The following is a 21,134-nucleotide window of genomic DNA, read 5'->3' on the forward strand; positions in this document are numbered from 1 at the left end:
TAGTTCAAAATAATTAATCTAATTCCTTAGATTTTTTTAATTTTCAAACGATAATCTCATTCTTAGAATTTTTTGTTGTAATTGTTAATTGATATATATATATATATATGTTCCTTATAATTTATTGATCGACTTTCTTTGGTTTGTAATTTTGTATGGCTACTGAACTAATCTAAAATAGTTTGTCATACTTCTTTTGTTGTTCCGTGAACTTCATCCAATTTTGACCGAATAAACATGATATGTTGCCTATGAAAATTCTGCAATTTTTTTATATCATCTGTCGGTTCTGAAAAAACCAACGGTTTTATACTGGACCGAGTTGATTTTGTTATGCATTAAATCGTTTTACACATGATTTGGTACAATTCAGAAATTTATAAACTTTTAGGAGATGTTACGCCGATCGAGCTTTCTCCCGAAAAAATTTCCTGACAGGAAAATAAATGGACAAGATAAAAGCCCTTTGTCATTTGGTTTAGGGATGAGGCATAATGGATCGCATTCTCTACTTCAGTCGGTAGATTTTCTCGGCGAACTCATCATTTCTGATTCACGGTAAACTTTTACCCGGTTTCGATTCTGATTTTGCTCAGAAGTGTACTAACCAATACCAAATTCGATCAAATTGGCTCCCACATAAAAGTTAATAATTCGCCCAAACTCATTCGGACAATACTTCACCTCGTTCGACACAGGCCTTGCTTTGATATCCACTATACAAATCCACATAGGGAAGGTCCCACCTATACAGTGGTCCCACCATCAATGTGGCAACACGTACAAGTAACAAATACAAAGGGTATATTAGTCGTTTGAAGAAAAAGAGAAAAAGCACTAGTCGCTCCTCCATTACACTGACAAAGTTTACAGACTATATAGTAGAGGCCGAACCTCCTTCTCTGTGTTAAATGCTCTCGAAAACCAACAAAACAACTCAGCAATTGTACTTTCTTCACTCTCTCGGAGGAAAAGAACAAGGCATTTCTTCCTCTTTCTAGTTTCTACCCATCACTTCCTTTTTTTCCCAAGAAAAGTTAATAGTACTAGTGGTAATTTTTGAATCTCTTGGTGCTTTTGCAGCTTCATCATATTCATATTCTCTGCAATTGATTCAGGTGGGGGTTTTCTCTTTTCATTTACGAAAGAAAGTGAAGCTTTTCGTTACAAAGTAACCAAATGAAACCATGTCTCTGTTTTCTTTTCTTTTTACAGGGGGGTTTATTTCCTCTGTTTTTCACTGAAACACAAGGGTTTTTGAAAGAGACTAGTGATAATCAGTCATTTTCATCACCGATTTCAGTTGAATTTATAAAAAATTTAAGGTTTCTTTGAAGTGGGTTTTTAGTTTTTTGCAGTAATGGCGACTCTGTAAATGGTTTTTATAGAAATGCCTTTTTATGTTGCAGAAGCTTCATTAATGGAGGTTTACTGATGTGGGTTTTCTATTTTCTGCAGTAATGGTGACTCTGTAAATGATTAGCTGGAGTGGTGGGTGTCAAGTTGTTTTGGGGTTTGAAAAATATGGGTATTACAAATTCTAAGAGTAAGAAAAGTCAAGCTCTAAAGCTTTGTAAAGAGAGAAAAAGATTTATTAAAAAAGCTATTGATTCAAGGTATGCTTTATCAGTCTCTCATCTTTCTTATATTGAATCCTTAAAAACAATTGGGATTGCTCTTAGACAATTTGTAGAAGTTGAAGAACATGATAATAAAACCCCCTTATCAAATTATTCTTACCCATCTCCATCTCCATCTCCTACACAATCTGCTGAAACCATGGATTCCCTTTTACATTCTCACTCTAGTGTTAGTTATATGAGAACCAGTGCTAGTCCTGCAGTGACTGTTAAGATTGACCCGGTGGAGGAGGATGGGTCTTTCCATACTCCACTACCACCACCTCATACAACAAATTCTTCTTGGGATTTTCTTGATGCCAATGATGAACTTGAAGAATACGGTAGCTTGAGTCGATTGAGACGGTTTAGTCTTGACAATGTTAGTCCTGTGTCTGAAAAGAAAGAGAACACTAACTTTGAGAAGGTTGGTTTAAAGGCTAGTTGTGAAATTTCTGTAGAAGAAAAAAGATGTGACTTCCAGCAGAGGGGGAATAAGATTTCTGATTCTGAGAATTCATATGGTCAACGTAAAAGCAATGGTGGTTTGGTAATGTCCAAAGTGAACTCACCAGGTGAAGCAAGGGATCTTGGGCTTGATTCTGATGGGTCAAAAGAAGCTTTGGTTGGTAAAGTAGACAAACAGTCATGTGAGGGAAGGGGAGATCCTTCTAGATTCATTACTCATGGGGGTAAAGATTTCTTATCAAGTATAAAGGATATTGAGAATCGGTTTTTCAGAGCTTCTGAATGTGGAAAAGAGGTGTCCAGAATGCTTGAAACTAACAAAGTTGTGTCCAAATTTTCGGATGGTGAAGGTAGTTTTTCTGGTTTCTGTGTAAAACTTTTCCTTGTGATGTTGAATGTCCAATAGACCTGTGAATTACTTGTTCTTTTCTTGGAATTGTATATTCTGCGTGTTAAGATATGAGTTTATGTGATGCATATATCCTTAGTAGAGTTTCTGTATTCGTAGGGACATCAGGGGCATCTATTTTTCTTGTGGCTCTTCATCTAGCTTGTTGTCACAGGGGACTGGACCTTACTTCTCAAGGTATTTTCTTATTCATGTAGATTGATTAAGACTTCTTTAGTTTTTATCGGACATCACGTGGACGTTGCATTCTTGATACCTGTTGCCCGTTGCCAACTTGTGTAGAACCTCCAAAACAGGTGACAAAGGCTATTACATGGTACCGGTCGCTATCTTCACAGTCGTCTTCATCAAGAAATCGCCTCACTTCAGCATCGAGAGATGATGGCTATGAGAGCGGGAGCGACTTTAATGAAGAGTTTTCAATGATCACAGGAAGTCACTCGTCCACCTTGGACAGACTGTACGCGTGGGAAATGAAGCTCTATGCTGAAGTGAAGGTAATTGTTATGATTCATTTTGATGATAATAGTGGATATTGTGTTAACATTTAGGCACCCCCTGTGCAGCATAGACAGTTTTACTTGTATTAAACAAGCAAAAGAGTGTTTACCACTATCTCAACATTGGATTTCTGAACACAACTGCTCCATATTTATAAGTATAAGTTTTGCGTTTTGGTGACTCTTGTATTCTGTGCCTAACTTACAGTTACTAGCCTATACTTAAACCGAATCCTTTTCTTTTCTGTAGGCCAGTGAATGTGTTAAGAAAAAGTATGACCAGAAATGCAACCAACTCAGGTACCAATTCGCCAGGGATGCCAGTGCAGAGATGGTAGACAAAACTCGTGCTGTTGTTAAAGATCTCCATTCACAAATTAGAGTGGGCCTCCATGCTACTGATACTATTGCAAAAAGAATCGAAAAAATGAGGGACGAGGAGGTGAAACCGCAGCTTGTGGAGCTTATTCAGGGGTATGTTTTTTTCTTGTTCTTTCATATGAATTACCAAATTGGCAATTTGACTCCTAATCATTACCTCTAGCCAAGCTTAGTTTTTGGGTTCCTTCTTGACATCTGTGGTGTTATGTTGAAAGGCCTTGGTGCTAATAGATAAAAATCCATGATCATTGAAGGTTGAGTTAGACGATGATGGTCCGTTTAAATTGTATGGGACAATCTGAGTTGCTTGAAATCTTAAGCTCAGCATCTATAGTTAGCCCAAACACTAGTAGGGTCGTTAGCTTTGTGATGCATGAAGTTTCCGCGAGTTTGGAGTGTGTAAACCAAACAAAACCTGTCTAAATGTGCTGCTATTGTAAGCATGAAATTTACTTATAAAAAAAAAAAAACCTCTGCCTTGCAGATTCATCCGCATGTGGAAAACCATGCTAGAATGCCACCAGGCACAATACATCACCATAACATTAGCTTACCACTCGAAGAGCTCAACAACCCAAGCTTGTGGTGAACAGTATAGACAAGCTTTAAATCACTTGCAACGTGCAATTGGATGTTTTATTACAAGCTTTGCAGGCGGGATTGACGCCCACAAATCTTATGTGGAGGCTGTCAATGGTTGGCTGCAGAACTGCATTTTACTACCACGGGAGCGCTTCAAGGGAAGACGGGTCTTCTCACCTCGTAGAGCTCTAGCTCCACCTATATTTGTTCTGTGCCGTGACTGGTCAGTTGGGATCAAAGCCCTTCCATCTAGAGGTGTTGTTCATGCTTTCGAAGCCCTGTTCTCAGTTTTGCATCAGTTAGAGAAAGAACAGAAGAAGCAAGAACATCTGGACAAGCGTAATGGTCCTAATGGAGATGATACAAAGAACGATAAGCCGTCAAACATGATCGTAATACATCCAAATCTAAACATCGCCCTGGATCGATTGACCAAGTTTACAGAGGCCTCATTAAAAATGTGTGAATGCATCAGACAAGCAAGCGAGATGGCTGAAGTTGCTTATACAAATTGCAAGGTTTCCAGATACTGAAGATACATATTTAAGCGGACTGAGAGAAGCTGACATACTGATACCCGTAGCTGTAAATTCAAGGAATGAAAATCACTTTTTTGTTATCTCTTTACAAGGGTAGAACCTTCAGTGCCTATTTTTATAGGTACGCTTTCTTTTTGAGAGGGGGAGGATTAGTAGACCTGGCACAAGTTTTGTTGGTTGCTGTCATATAATTTGGGACAACAGTTTTTGTAAAGGTTCTCATATGTTGTTTTTTGGATCTAATCACAAGGAATCCCGAAGGTATTTTATTACACTTCATATAACTAAAAACATTCATAATCAGTTACCATAAGATCAGAAGATACATGATCGACTATGTTCTTAAAAATTTTCGTGTTACACTTTTATTGAGCAAGGTTTCTCATACACTTATTCGTCCAAAATCCAATACATCTAAACTTGCACAGAATCCAAAAAAGGTAGAACCTAACACTAGAAGTCCACCAGACTTGGAATCCAATGCAGCGTATGCTGATGTATGCTTCCAACTGCGTACCAATTAGGGGTCGGATGACATGATCTGAAAAGTCATGAACATCTATGAATGCCAACTAAAATCCTACATATTGCGTATAGTGAGTGTAAGCTTCAGATTTCATGCCAATGGGGGCTCGTGTCACATTATCTGGAAGGTCGAATGCATCAACAAGTTCCCTGGAAACACTCTTCACTTGGAAACTCAAGTAGTCTGTAAGCTTGTGAATTGCCTGAAGAGAGAGGGACACAGAGAGATCAGTACACAAACGTTTCCTATGTTTATGAATGAAATGAAGGGAATCTTTTCGCGTAAGAAAAAGTTTAGTTCAGCCTGGAATACCTTAGCTTTGTTCGGAGCCACATAATCTACGTTACGGTAGGTTCCAATGTCCTTCCAGATGCGTTCGAGGGCATACAGATCACAAACCAGTTTCAGAGCAGCACGAGTATTTCCTTCAGGACAGCTGCAGCATAGCCCAGATCATATTGTAGTCACATCGTGTTCACCAAAAACAGCAAAAAAGACTAGCAAGAAGAAAATTAGAAAGTCACCTTTGCACAGCTTCAATGAACTTCGCTAGGATGACTGTCTCGATATGAGACTCGGCAAGTGTCAAAAGATGATTCAGGCATCTATTCCAAGCACCGAAGCTTCCAAGAGTCTTTGAGTGCTTGCGAAGACGTAAAGCAACACTTTGAAGCAATCTTGATGTTCGGTACTGCAGACAGAAAGAACGGAGTTGACCCATATGCTATATGCTAGTACAGCTAAAGGACAAATGAACTCTTCCAAGGTACGAAACTACTCACCCTGAAGGCATCTAACTGGAAATTGGGGTCTCGTAAGTGGTCTTCACCTTCCCACCGAGCAGTTACTGGATTAGGTTGAGATAGATATGTACCCATTGAATCCCTTAAGTAGTTCCATGTGACTGCTAGTGTCCCACCTCGAAATTTCTCTTGGTATTGCTTCAAGAGATCACCAGCAACCTGCACAGGAACCAAAATATCACAATGAAACAGCATTAAAGCAGTGATGCTCGGCATTCTGAATCACCATACAATTTTTCATTTCCAAAATGATGGAGTATGTAAGTTTAACCTGCTGCAGAAGCACTGTGTTATCTCCTTCAAATGTCTGAAATATGTCATGGTCATTCCTCAAGCTACCAAATTGATTAACAGCTGCATATCCATGACCTCCACAAGCTTCACGGCAAACGCTTAAGGACTTGGCCGTATAAGATGTCACATATGCTTTGAGACCTGCAGATAGAGCATGAACATCTGCCACTACTTGTTCGTCATGGGACTTCTTCATTTCAGAATATTTTTCGACCAAGTATAGCGTTGCAAAGTGAAATGCATATGTTGAAGCCAGCATCGGCATGAGCTTGTGCTGCTGAGACTGGTAATCTAAAATACTAATCTCTGGTTGCTTAGGAGGGCCGAACTGCTGACGTAGTAGAGAATAACGGACAGCAATTGTTACAGCAATTTTGAGTACACCATTTGAAGAATAAGCAAGTCCTACTCTCCCTCCGACAAGTTCACCGAGCGTCGCGGCAAATCTCTTATTAATAGAAGGAAGACTACTAGTATATTTGCCATCACGTGAAACATCTCCAAAACGGTTAAGAAGATTATCTCGAGGTATTCTGACAGAACGAAACCTTAATGCTCCATTATCAACTCCATTTAAGCCGACCTTGTGGCCACAATCATGTATTTCAATTCCAGGAAGTGTTTCGTGAGTTTTCATGTCCCTAATGGGGACAATAAATGCATGGACACCCATATCAGAAGAACCTCTTGCATCATGGGTCGGCAATATTAGCCTCGCAAAAACTGATGCAAATTTCCCATGAACTGCAGCATTACCAATCCACCATTTGATGGCTCCATCATTTGGTGTGTCAATTATAAATTCATCTGTGATGTGATCGAATGTAGCAGTAGTTTGGAGGCCTTGCACGTTTGAACCTTTTGAAAAAAGAGAGTTGGAAAAATAAAATTACGTTCTGCTTAAATATGAGGAATAATGGATTAGAAGTGAAGAATAATGAGATAGTAATGCACCCTTATAATATGAGGTAAAGGAAAAAACAAGAGTTCTGATTACTAGAAAAACTCTAGAGCTTTGAACCAAAAAAATCGAATTTGATTACGAAGTGAAGTTGACAAAATACTACAATTCATGGAAATACACAAAATAGAACAACATGCATTGACATAAGGTGCTAAAGAAGCTCACCGTGATGGAGTTCTGTCATAGCAAAACAACCCACGTAATCCATATTGTCTATCCCCTCGTAGTACTTATCTTTATGCTTTTTAGTTCCTAAGTTAATCACAGAACCTCCCCAGAGACTGCATGAGAATTAGTTCAAAGTTAGCAAGCACTTGGTAAAGAAAGAATTAATGCAGCAGATTATATCAATGTCAGTACGATGGTGAACCAGCACAAAGTGAAAAAACAACACAGAGCTTCAAATTTTACTGCATTCAAAATTCAGTGAGCAATGTTTTACGTACTGGGAACATCTAAGCGTTTCCAAACGATCTAATTCACACTTACTAATGAAAATCCTAACCATAAACGATTGTTATTTAGATTACAAGTTTAAATACAGCAAACATAGAAGACCATACAAAACCGATGACTGAAATACTTAACACAAGGTAAAAGCATTGTTTAGTAGACACTACCCTAAAGATCCACCTGATAATATTTCAAGAGATATACTATACTGAAATCAAACATAATCAAGAGATTCAAGAAACGAATTACATGGCTTCAGGATGCTAATTACAAACAAACACATATCATGATTTTGAGTAGACCAAACTGAATTTCTTCCCAAGCACCGTAATAGGAATTAGGTTAAACAAATCCAAAACCAAATAAGTTTCCTCCGGTATCCCGCACCTCATATCATAATCTTATTATCTACCAAGGCATTTTCAACCACAAACAATAAGAATCATTGGAACACGCTCAAACAAAAACATGCCTAAGTTTAGCTCATTTGGCACCAAACCCGAATTATACTGCTTACTGACTCCAAGCTCAAACTTAAACAAGAGATCATTTACTAAAGTCTAAAATCAGATTCTTACAAAAACCCACATCAAATATCTTCAATTTTCGCTATCTAATAATACAAAAATTAATAAGAGAGAGAGAGAGAGATTGAAATTACCTGAATTGGACACCCATTTTGATACCAAGAGACATGTCAACACTACCAATAGCTTCAGCAATAGCAAAATACTTAGCAGGATCTTCAGAAACATATCTAAATGGTTTAATACCAGCTTCTTTAACAAGAGCTAAAAGTTGTCTCATACAAAGTTCTCTATGTTCAATTTTTGAGATCTCAATTGGGGTTTGTAAATCAGGTCTTGAATTGAAAAAATCAAAAACCCTTTCTTGAATTTCTCTATTTTTACCTCTCATATAATCAGATAACATTGATGTGTTCACATCAAGAAGCTTGGTTTTCGCACATGTTAACATCTCTAACTGGTTTTCATTTACAGAAGAATATGGTGATGGTGTTAGATGTAATGATAACCGTCGGATTCTCCTACTAACCTGATCATTTTCATCCTCAGTCGTCGGGTCAAACTTGTTGATGAAATCCTCCATTATTTCAGATTTCCGGAGAGAAATTTGATTGCACGGAAGAAGAAGATGATGAAATTGATTTGGTAATGGCGGTTTCTTCCTTCTCGTGGAATTTTATATGGCGCGAGAGATGACGTGTCGTTTTGTAGAAAACACGTGTATACTGTTTATTGGTGGATTTGAGTATGGACAGTTAATGTGGCACGTCTTTCAAAGTCATCGATTTGCTTGGGGAAAAGATTTTTGGATAATTTGTTTAATCAAATGAAGAAGGAAGAAGAGAGTAATAAAACAAAAGTGGGGACAACGTTTTGATATAGTTTTGGATTGGCTCTTTCTACTGTAGTCTTCCTGCTGGTAGCCTGGTACCGCCACTCAAAATTGAATAGAACGAGCAATTGCATAATTCAGAAATTATCGGGGATATTTTATTATTCATGTCCCATAATTTTTCACTACCGGTAATCTAAATAAGCATGGTTTTCAGTGCTGTTATGAAAATAATTTTCAATATAACCTGATTGTTTGTTCTTTATATACTCCCCGTCCATGTTATATTGATGTAGTTTTAGTTTTTGGCTTTCCATTTGTATATGCATAGTTCTAAGAGAAACTGTATCGAATGGTCATGATATTAAAGTTGGTTCTAATGGACGAGCAAAAAGTAAGGTTGGTTCAAGTGGACATAAAAAATGGGAAATAGGTTAAGGTCCAACCCATGGATAACCCATAATATGAGGCCCTGGTTAAAAGAGTTTTAAACCAGGCCCCGAATTAAAAATAAAATTTAATAGAAGCCGAAATGACCAGATTGACCTTCAGTATTTATATGACTATACCTACCTTTTTCTTCACAAACACCACGTTCGACTGTTTTGGAGAGAGAGAGAGAATTGCAGAGAGAAAAAAATTCAAATCGAAAACCGAAAACTTCTGGATCCAAAAATCCTAGAAAAAATACAATAGATTATCGATCTGTTTGTCGAGGAAAGAAGAAGAAGAAGCCGAAGAAAGAAGAAGAAGAAGAGAGGTTTGCATCTGTTTTCGATCTTCTCCTTTCCTCTCTGGTTTTAGGTTTCGATTTTACATGATTGTGTTTTGATTTTGTAATTGTTTTTGAAATGAATCGGTTATGTAGTTGTTTTCCGTGTGACTGGACGGAGCACTGCCGGTGCAGATCTCGTTCTGTAGATATCGGTGTTTAAGCACATAACTAATTTGTTCAACTTTCTTCATCACTACGATGTAAGTATTTCTCCATCTTCTATGTTCATTTGTATTTCAGCGATTTCATTTCTATTTTTTTTTCCTTACAACTAATTTTATTTCATAGATGTTACTGTTTCAAAACCCTATAAACTCTAAGTTGAATTAAAATCAACTAACTTGATTTTATTACTACACCAACTGCAGATTAAGGATCAATTTTGTTTTTTTTTTGAACTAAAATGGTGAGAGGAAAAAAGAATCCCCCTGAAGAAGATCCTGCCATAACAGGTATTAAGATGTGAAAACTATACAACAAATTGATTGTGATTGTCTCATGTTTATTTCTCATGTAATACTTGTGAATATGTAAGTATACAAACAAGGACTTGTGTAACTATAAGTTACACAATCAAAATCTCACCACTGACTGTGTTGTGGTTTGTATATTGATTGTGTAACTTATAGTTACACATACAAAACGAGCATGTGTAACTATAAGTTGCACATTAAGATCTCACCATTGACCTGAATTCTTGATTGTGAAACCACTAATCTGGATTACTGGTAGATAAACACAATCATATGAACAAACTAAACATCTAGCAACAATAATACAATATTTATGATATCAAGTTATGGTGGTTAATTTTGCTTGTATAACTATACAAATAGAGCCTGTGTAACTATAAGTTACACATTCAAATCCACTGACTTGTATTGTGATTTGTATCTAGCCTTAGGTAGTGTTTAACTTATGTCACTTATAGTTACACATCAGAAAATGAGGTTTGTAAATTGAAGTTACAACTTCATATGCATGTGTAACTTAAAGTTACACCACACATTATATAGCATGATTCAATTTATGTTCTTGGAAAAAGATAAGCATGATTATACTTGGAAAGATACACATACTGATTCATGCTATTTTTTGTGTGACGTGTACATGATAGTTAAGACATTCGTTCAACGCGATTAAGGATTTGGTCAAGGGGATAAAACCAGTAGGCCTATCTAATAGATATGTAAAATATCTTAGGGATGCAGCTTATGGAGAGCTTGTAATGATGTATTATGAGGAATACGATGCGAAAGTGAAACAAATAACTACTAACAAGCACGGGGTTGCAAAGCTTCTAAACTGCTTTGACATAGATGGTGACATGCCGTATTCGTTCAAGTTTGGTGATAAGTATATAGAGTCTACACCGGAAAATTTTGCAGGTATACTTGCGATGAAGAGGACTGGAAGTAGAAAGGGTCAAAAGTTGCTAAGATAGTTTAAGATAGGTGATTTGGAAGATAACGTTTTGTACAACAAGTACTTTAGTGATATTAAACAAACAACACATACAACGTCGGTGACCAAGAGGAACATCATAAGCAATTTTGAATGCAGTTGTTGAAATCAAGAATTGCTGAAGTTAATGGGTTTCTTCCTCCTTTTTTTTTCTTCCATTGATAACACTGCATTGAAGTCCCCAATTATCATCTATGGCTTGTTTAATGATGAAATAACCATTAGCTCCTCCCATAAGCTTCTTCTATTTATTGTTAAAGTATCTGCATGAATACCAGTAACTAGCTGCCCTCCAATATCCACTGTTATTGCATGTTTCGTACTAGATACCACCACTGGTTCTTTGATTGATGCACTCCATAAAAGCCAAATGTTTCCTTTATTAGTTTCTGAAGAATTGTGAATTACCTTTTTATTCACACCTGAAAGTCTAAGCTTTGTACATGAATCTTCTTTGACTCTTATTTTTGGTTCTGCAATCCATATTAATGTGGGACAGAAATTGTTAACTAAACTTTTCAATTTATCTTTGGCTTGAGTTCTTCTCAAGCCTCTGATATTCCAGTACAAAATTCTCATTTTGAAGAGTGTTGAGGAGAAAGAGGACCCCTCACTCCTGAAAATTTTGAGCTATTTGTAGAACTGCCGATCTTCTGAGCTGCCTGAGTTCTAGTTGTCACATTCCTCACTGACTTAGTAATCTTTGCTTTGTTTTTAGAGCTTTCTTTCATAACTTCCACTTTGGAGCCTTGAGCAGTAGATGTATCGTTATTTGAAGATTCATTAACTGGCTGCTTAATATCTACTGCATTGTTGATAGAAGGGGTATTAGAACTCACTTCTAGAATTTGTTGTACTTGTAGTATTGAATCTTGAGCTTCCAATAATTCCTGCAGTTCTTCAGATTTGTCTTGAAGTACTTGAAATCTACCTGAAGTAGAAGCTTCCCCACATTGAATTGTAGGATGAATTATAATCTCAGTAGATACTTCCTCTCTAAAAACTTCCTCCACCTGGCATACAGATTTAGGTGTTTCATTACCTGTCTCAGAGGATGGAAAGCATATATCAAAACCCACTTTTAGAGGAATTTGAACTTCCTTTACTTTATGTTTCCATATTTTTTTAGGTTGTACCTGCTTAGCTGGTTCTTGAAGTTGTGATTGTCTCTTAATTCTGTATTCAGCAACCAAGTGGCCAATCACTTGACAATGATTAAAAAACTTTGGTAGTTTAGGAATTTGGACTGATTGATCAAACTTCCCATATTCAGATTCAACACTAATTTTACTAGGAATTGATTTTGACATATCCACTTCTACTAAAACACTTACATAATATCCATTTTCTCTCTTCAATGTAGTATCATCCACCTTGATTGCTCTCCCCACCTTGTTACCCATTTGAAGGATAATATTCTCCTTCCAGTACTCAATACTTAAACCAGGAAACATAACCCATACAAAAGCTGAAGTAGTTTTTTGATTTTCTGGATTAAAATTTGGTTCTCAGGCTCTTAATTTCAGAGTTTGGGATTCAACCACCCAAAATCCTCTCCATATGAAACTTCTATCTTCTTCATTATCTAATTTGATGACAAAGAAACCTTTACCTAATGGGATTAATTGGATTTTACCTTTGATAATCCATTGTTTTCTCGAATAAGCTTCAATTGTTTCCATTTTAATTTGACTAAATCCAATCTTCCAATCAAACTATATCTCCATTCATTCAAACATTCTTATATGACATCATCAGGAATGAACACAAATAATAAATCTTCCTTCATATTCGAGTTCATTGTCGAAAAATCAGAAGTATTCTTCAAAAATTTTGAATTTGAATTTTTATTTTTGGACCTAATTACAGATCCATTTTCTAATGAAGATTTGATCGTTTCAGGTGAAATAACTACCATCTAGTGATTAACTATACCATTATTTGCAACACCAATCTTTAAAATTTCATTTGAATCACCTGAAGTAATGAAGAGATGATTGCTTCTCTCGAAAAACTTTGAAAGAACGCAACTGAGTTGTCACCGATTATATCGCCGAGTTTAGCTCCCAATTCGCAGAGCTCCAAATTTGAAAAGAGTTGTTACCGAATAGATTTGTTGTTCCTTTACTGTTTGGAATACGAACCAAAGGAATTTTTCCAGTGCGTGCACTTATCGAATGTTGGAAGCGCAGGGATACTGAAGAAACTAGGTGAACTATAGGTTTAGTTGTTTGGTCTCAATTATACGAAGTTGGTTTAGATTTTGTATCTCGGCTTAATTCTGAGAGCATTCAATTCTGGACTAGGTCCCAGGGGTTTTCTGCATTTGCGGTTTCCTCATTAACAAAATCTTGTTGTGTCATTTACTTTTGTTTTCCGTAATTATAATTGTTTTTATTATAATCTAAAGTAAATTACACAAACATTAATTCTGTAATTACTTGGTAGCAATCCTATAGAGTTTGGTTAAGTACGAACCTATTATCAAGTAATCACACTTCATTGTTGTATTATCTCGATCTTGTATCCATAGTCAATCACACAAGTTATCTTGTTGTCGTATTGTATCGATCTCCTATCCATAGATGATCACACGAAGTGTGAACTGATTCGTTGTATTGTCTCGACTCAGTCCATAGACAATCACTTTCGGTAAGAGGACTTATAGGTGAATTTTTTTTAGATTGAGGTATATTTGGGTATCCTCGTCTTTTCAATTGGTATCATAGCAGGCAAACACGAAAAGATCTAACAATTTGTGTTTGGTGCGATCCAACCTATAAGATATGAGTCAAAATAAGAAAAGCAAAGATAAACTTATGAAGAACTCAGTTAACGTATGTCAAGATAATGAGAATAAGGTCTCAGAAAAGGTCAATGGAAATTGGTCTCGTAAGTCTTTTCGAAAATCAAGAAGAAAGTCTATGACTGATAACTTGATTAAGATTCAGGTTACTGATTAGAAAAGAATGAATCAAAAACTAAAGAAACATGTTTTGGATCCGACTCCAATCTCTAGTGAAAAATCGTCTATTTCCAAATGCGAAAAGAGATTAGATTCACTAGTCTGCCCAAGTTCTGAATTTCGTAAAATGTTAGAAAGATTTTTCAAACATGTTGAAAATTATTCAGAGAAAGGAAAAACCATTGACAGTCTAAATGATATCCTAGAACTTATTGTTCAATTAAACGTAAGAATCTGTGAAGTAAAGCGAGAAACACTCAGTCTTCAAAATAATCTACCTGATTTTTTGAACAAAAATTGACTTTGTGCAACAAAGTATATCAGCAGACTTCACAGTGTGAAATACTTACTCAATCGTTGGATCATTCACAAATAAGGAATAAGATCCTTATATAAGAACTTCTTACATAGACATGTCGAAAGGTATATCTAGACAAGTGTTTAGAAAAACATTTCCAACAAGGAATGGATACCTTAAGAGGATATATAGAATGTCTTGAACAAAAGACATCGTCAATTTGTTTAATGGCAGATCAAGATCACATGGGTTCGAGTTCAAGGAACATACCATCCTGGGAACAAGATGTAATCAAGGATATAACATCACACAATATTCCTAATAAAGAGGATGGATTCAAAACCCACACAAGGGAACATGAAAATGCGTGGGTCTAACAACCACACCCAATAATTCGTTTGGCAATCTGTGAGGACTTACTCCAATACACTTTCTAGAGAATCAACTAGATAGTCGAACTCAATCTAGAATAAAGTATATCTAAGAGTTTAATATCTCTAACTCTTAATTCAATCCGCAATCAGCAAATAGAAATCTGCGAGCCCGATTGAATATAAGAGAATTACTTGAACGATACCAAAGAACAATGTTCAAGTGTCAATCAATGTAAATCAACAACCAAAGGTTGGATATTCTAATTGATTGATCTTAACGCACAACCTGTGATATTTCAATTATATAATAAAATATAATGCGGAAAAGAAATAACACAGACACGATAATTTTATTAACGAGGAAACTGCAAATGCAGAAAAACCCCGGGACCTAGTCCAGATTGAACACCACAATGTATTAAGCCGCTACAGACACTAGCCTACTACCAATTAACTTCGGAATGGACTATAGTTGAACCCTAATCAATCTCACATTGATTCAAGGTACAGTTGCGCTCCTTACGTCTATGATCCTAGAAGGATACTATGTACTTGATTCCCTTAGCTGATCTCACCCACAACTAAGAGTTTCTACGACCCAAAGTCGAAGACTTGATAAACAAATCAGTCTCACATAGAAAAGTCTATAGGATTGAATAAATCTGTCTCCCACAGAAATACCCAAGAGTTTTTGTTCTGTCTTTTGATAAATTAAGGTGAACAGGAACCAATTGATAAACCAGACTTATATTCCCGAAGAACAGCTTAGTATTATCAATCACCTCACAATAATCTAAATTGTATGACAGCGAAACTAGATATTGTGGAATCACAAACGATGAGACGAAGATGTTTGTGATCACGTTTTATCTTTCCAAAAGAAAATTTGAACCATACATCTCCGTTGGTCATCACAGTGCCTATTACAAGAAAAGAGAAGGAGACAACAATAAAATCCACAGGAGAATGGATGTTGAACAGAACTTTAATTGATACAGGAAGTTCAGTTGATATAACATTTTATCATGCATTCCGGGGAATGGGATTTAAAGACGAAGAAATGTCCAATTCAACATATTTTATTCACGGCTTTGGAAAATCCACAACAAAACCTAAAGGAGAAATAGTGGTACGAATTCCACTTGGAGAAATCGAAACACATGTGACATTATGCGTGATGGATATGGAATCGCCATATATTATGTTATTAGGAAGATCATGGATACATGCGATAAAAGTTGTGGTATCAACGTTGCATCAATGTATTAAATTCCCCACTCCAAGTGGAATAGGTGAAATCAGAGGATATGTTGACAATGCAAAATTATGTCATCAAATTGAAGTAAGACATTATGAAGGACAAGGAAAAAAGAAACAATTTCGCAGAAAATTAGTAAAGAAAGCAAAGAAGGAAGAAGAATTTAGAGTATATATGATAAGGGCAAAAGAAGGCAAAGGAATACCCAGCGAAATTTCGGAAAAAGGGGAAGGACCCATAAAAGCAATCAAAGAACCCACACCAATAGGAGAACCTAAACCAAGTTACACTGCCGCAGAACCAACAAAAGAAATAAACGTTGGGACCATAGAGGAGCCTCTGATGTTGAGAATTGGAACCAAAATGGATATAGAAGAAGAAGAAAGAACTGTTAACTTGTTGCGAGAATATAAAGATATTTTCGCAGGAAACATGGATGAGATACCAGGAATAGATCCATCAATTGCATGCCACAAATTGGAGATTAACAAAAATGTGAGACCATTTAAACAGAGAATAAGAAAAATTGCAACAACTTACCATTCCCAAATAGAAGAAGAATTAAAGAAAATGCTTGAGGCAGGAATTATAAGAGAAGCTAAATACCCAGAATGGATAGCGAATATGGTCATTGTCCCAAAGAAAAACAAAGGAATCAGGATTTGCATAGATTTCACTGATTTAAACAAAGCTTGCCCCAAAGATAGTTTTCCATTACCAGATATTCCTCAAATGGTGGAATCCGCAGCGGGAAATGATAGGGTATCATCTTTAGATGGGTACAAAGGTTATAACCAAATCCTCTCGCTGAATAAGATCAAGAACATACTGCTTTCTTTGCCCCTAGAGGTTTATATTGTTACACGAAAATGCCATTTGGTCTGCTAAACGCGGGAGCGACATATCAAAGAATGGTAGAGAAGGTGTTCGCAAAATGGATACATAAAACATTAGAAGTATATGTGGACGAAATGTTAGTGAAAAGTAAAGAAGCTAAAGACCATGTACAAGACTTGAGGGAGATTTTTGCACAAATGCGGCATTATAACATTAAATTGAATCCCGAGAAGTGTACTATTGGAGTTGCATCGGGAAAATTTTTAGGCTACATTGTATCAAAGGAAGGAATACAGGTTGATCCGGAAAAAGTGCAAGCAGTTTGTGACATGCCAACACCAGCGACAATAAAAGATGTACAGAAATTGAATGGGCTTCTAGCTTCGCTGGGGAGATTCATTTCACGATCATCAGATAAATGCAAATATTTTTTCGATATACTCAAGAAGGGTGCAAAATTTAAATGGAGTGATGAATGTAAAAAAGCTTTTCAAGGAATCAAAGAACATCTTATGAATACAACTATTTTACAAAAGGCAGAACCAGGAAAAGAATTATTGATTTACCTTGCGACAACGTCACATGCATTAAGTGATGTGTTATTGCGAGTAGACGGAGGAGTGGAGAAACCCATTTATTACATTAGCAAAACTTTTAATACCGCAGAGAAGAATTACTCAAAGATTGAAAAGTTAATCTTAGCATTAGTTTATGCATCATTTAAGCTCCGCATATATTTTCAAGCGCACAAGATAAAGGTATTAACAAAAGTACCAATCGAATCAGTGATGAAGAATTCTAAAAGATCAGGAAGGGTGGAGAGATGGAATGCACAAGTAGGCCATTTTGATATTAAATATGAAGTTTTGTCTTCACCAAAATCACAAGTTGTTGCGGATTTCTTGGAATAATTTCCTTTAGAAGAAGATGAAGCAGTAGAAATGATGGATGTAGAAGAAGAACATGGAGATCCAAAAGATTTATTAACAGAACCAAATAGATGGGAAATATTGGTAGATGGATCATCAAATGGAGAAGGAAATGGAGTTGGAATTGTTTTAATTTCGCCAGAAGGAATAAAGATGGCTTTTTCATTCAGATTGGAATTTGCATCCACTAATAATGAAACAGAATATGAAGCTGTGATACATGTTAAAATTCGCAATAGAAATGAAACTAGAAAATGCCAGGATCACTAGTGATTCAGCTAGTTATTCGCCAAATAAAAGGAGAGTATACTACAAATGAACCATCCTTGAAGAAATACAAGAAGCTGGTTGAAGAATTATCAGCGAAAATCCCAAAATAAAATGGAGGCACATTTCAAGAAAGGATAATAGACTCGCAGACGCTTTTGCTTTCATCTCAAGCATGATGACAGATCCAACTGCGAGATGCATAAAAATACAAACACTTCTGTCACCATCAATAAATAAAGAAGAGGAAGATGTGGATGTGATGGTCATAGATAATGAAAAAGAAGAACAAATAAACAATGTCGCAGACTGGAGAATGGAACTTCATGCATATTTGGCGAAAGGAGAAACACCAAGAAATAGATTGGAAACACACAAGTTAAAAAGCCGAGCAACGAATTATGAATTAAGAGATGGGTTGCTATACCGAAAATCCTTTAGTGGACCATCACTCAGATGTTTGACACGAGAGGAAGGAGAAAAGGTGCTGAAAATGTTACATAGTGGAGATGCTGGCAATCATAGTGGAGGAAGATCTTTGGCACATAGAGCAAAAATGCAAGGTTATTATTGGCCATACATGCATGAAGATGCAAAACAAATATCAAGACGTTGCGAAGATTGTCAGCGGCATGGAAAGAAATACATGCACCAGGAGCACCATTGTCATCTTCAACCAGTGTGTGGCCCTTTGGAAAATGGGGCTTAGACATTGTGGGGCCATTTTTACCAGGAACTGGACAAAGAAGATACTTAATAGTCGCAACAGATTATTTCACAAAATGGACAGAAGTGAAGGCAGTACAACATATTCGCGACAAAGATATCTTTACATTCATATTCGAAAATATCATTTGCAGATTTGGAATTCCTGCACAGTTGGTATCTGATAATGGGAAACAGTTTGAGGGGCAGAATATAGAAATGTTACTTAATGCATTCAAGATAAAATGTGGAAAGTCCACTCCTTTGTATCCACAAGCTAATGGGCAAGTAGAAGCAACAAAAAAACAATTGCAGATATATTAAAGAAGAAATTGGAAGGACATCACAGATCATGGTGCGAACAAGTACATAATGCAGTATGGGCTTATAATACAACTAGAAGAGAAGCTACTGGAATGTCACCTTTTTGTTTAACATACGGAGTTGAAGCGGTGTTACCAACAGAAGTTGTTATTCCGACAACAAAAAGAGAAGCTTGGGAGAAAAATCTTAGTGCGGGTTTAATTTTAAACAAACTTGATGAATTAGAAGAAAAAAGAGAAAAAGCTTTACAACATATGGAGAATTATCAGCGAAGATTAGCTCGAGATATAATAAACGTGTCAAAATACGTGAATTTCAACCAGGAGATTTAGTTCTGCGAGAAACACCAATATATCAGCGAGAAAATGGTGGAAAATTAGCGAAAAAATGGGATGGACCTTACATCATTAAGGAGATAGTTGGAACAGGAGCTTATAGATTAATGGATCCAGAAGGAAGAGATGTTGGTCATAGATTAGACAGACCATGGAACATTGTATTAAAAGATATTATCGTAAGAAGCTTTGAGAAGTTATGAATTCTGAAAAATAATTGCAGATTACTCATATCAAAAAGATCATGATGTGCGAAATTTCGCAGAGAACAACAATGACATAAAAGAAAGGGGCGAACCTTTATGGCGTACACCCTAGTTCGCGAATAAAATTTCGCAAGAGGCAAATGTAAGACCTAAAGTACGTCATATTAGGGGGTACCTGTTACATGGCTCAGGGAAAGGCTACACCGCCACCGGAACCTGAGTCATGGAGATTTGGGGTCAATAAAGCCCATCCGGGAGAGGCACCTTGGATTCTCAACTTAAGCATATGACTTAGGTTGGGCGACTAAGGTAATAAGGACTCCCAAGGAGTGCAGATCTGATCAAGGCGCCGAGGTACACGGTTGAGTCAAGAGTGCCGGGGGCGTTTGAAGCGTCCTTGCCATTCTTGACAAGTCTTGGCTTATACTGCACTCGGCCTGAAGAAAACCCCACTTAGGGTGCAGTCTCGTAACCATAAGCCCTATAGGTAAAAGGGATAAGAGGCTGCGAAAACAACTGGTTGTTGTTAAGACTGGATGGGAGGAGCTAACCTTGTATGGTAGAAGTACGCCTCCTTGAAGGGGCAACCAGGGGGAGATAAGGGCGGCACCCTCCATTAGGGAGCTGATAAGTGTCTTAAGACGCAAATGTCATGAGGCTTTTTATTCGCAAGGATATTAAGGCTTGTCATATTTGTGCAACAATCCTGAAGAGGCAATAATACAAAAGAAAAAGATAAGACGAGATCAATGGGTTTTCGCATGAAAGTGCGAAGACGTCCTGCGATTTCGTCGCAAGACGGCAATGTCATGGGGCTTTATTTTCGCAAGAATATTTAGGCCTGTCATATTGTCGCAACATTCCTGAAGAGGCCATAATACAAAAGAAAAAGTTAAGACAAGATCAATGGGTTTTTGTATGAAAGTGCAAGGACGTCCTGCGATTTTGTCGCAATGACAAGAGATGGCATAATAAGACCTTTAATTAGGAAGACCATATGATAAAACAAATTAATATAAGCATTCATACAGATTATTTTTGCAAGAAAGATAATGAGAGGCAAGTATGGGAATCGATACAAGAAGCATTATCTTTCTTATCAACAAAATATTAAAAGGAAAAGTTGACTCAAAGTATTGAAAAATGTACTCTCAAAAGTGATAAAAATAAGACAGTTCAAGAAAACAAAGCTAAAAGAAGCTCAAGCTTCAATATTAATATCAGTAGCAGGAGATGACAGAAATTCTTCGCCAACATTCTCGCAAGCTTCTCCTTCATTTCGGCTTTGATCTTCGCCATGACTAGCATTTTGATTATCGCCAGCAATTACTTCTTCAGGAGAAATTTCTTTCTCATTCTGATTAACACCAGCAGATACTTCTTTAGAAGGAACCTCTTCTTCATCTTCCAGGAAATTATCCTCTGCACCGCTTTCGTAATCATAATCACTATCAGCAGGACGAGGAACTTCATCATCATCTACTTCTAAGGATCAATTGA

General features: G+C 36.7%; 3 protein-coding genes across 3 annotated transcripts; 1 reads left to right on the top strand and 2 right to left on the bottom strand.

Moving 5' to 3' along the window:
- Positions 1-946: 946 nt before the first annotated feature.
- LOC113331945 (nitrate regulatory gene2 protein-like) lies at positions 947-4,605 on the top strand. The gene is made up of 6 exons (XM_026578578.1): positions 947-1,118; positions 1,459-2,437; positions 2,596-2,673; positions 2,779-2,993; positions 3,247-3,470; positions 3,862-4,605. Exons 2-6 carry the CDS (start codon positions 1,525-1,527, stop codon positions 4,490-4,492), a joined length of 2,061 nt encoding a protein of 686 aa, XP_026434363.1. The 5' UTR covers positions 947-1,118; positions 1,459-1,524; the 3' UTR covers positions 4,493-4,605.
- A 136-nt stretch (positions 4,606-4,741) lies between these two features.
- On the bottom strand, positions 4,742-8,721 carry LOC113331944 (acyl-coenzyme A oxidase 2, peroxisomal-like). The gene is made up of 7 exons (XM_026578577.1): positions 8,200-8,721; positions 7,251-7,366; positions 6,099-6,979; positions 5,807-5,986; positions 5,549-5,715; positions 5,337-5,460; positions 4,742-5,226 (listed from the first exon to the last, which is right to left on the bottom strand). Exons 1-7 carry the CDS (start codon positions 8,646-8,648, stop codon positions 5,071-5,073), a joined length of 2,073 nt encoding a protein of 690 aa, XP_026434362.1. The 5' UTR covers positions 8,649-8,721; the 3' UTR covers positions 4,742-5,070.
- Positions 8,722-11,711: 2,990 nt separating this feature from the next.
- On the bottom strand, positions 11,712-12,590 carry LOC113332122. Its single transcript, XM_026578798.1, has one exon. The coding sequence runs from the start codon at positions 12,588-12,590 to the stop codon at positions 11,712-11,714; it is 879 nt and encodes a 292-aa protein (XP_026434583.1).
- Positions 12,591-21,134: the final 8,544 nt, after the last annotated feature.

This window comes from Papaver somniferum, unplaced genomic scaffold (genome assembly GCF_003573695.1).
Source record: "Papaver somniferum cultivar HN1 unplaced genomic scaffold, ASM357369v1 unplaced-scaffold_128, whole genome shotgun sequence".
In the NCBI taxonomy this organism is placed as follows: domain Eukaryota; kingdom Viridiplantae; phylum Streptophyta; class Magnoliopsida; order Ranunculales; family Papaveraceae; genus Papaver; species Papaver somniferum.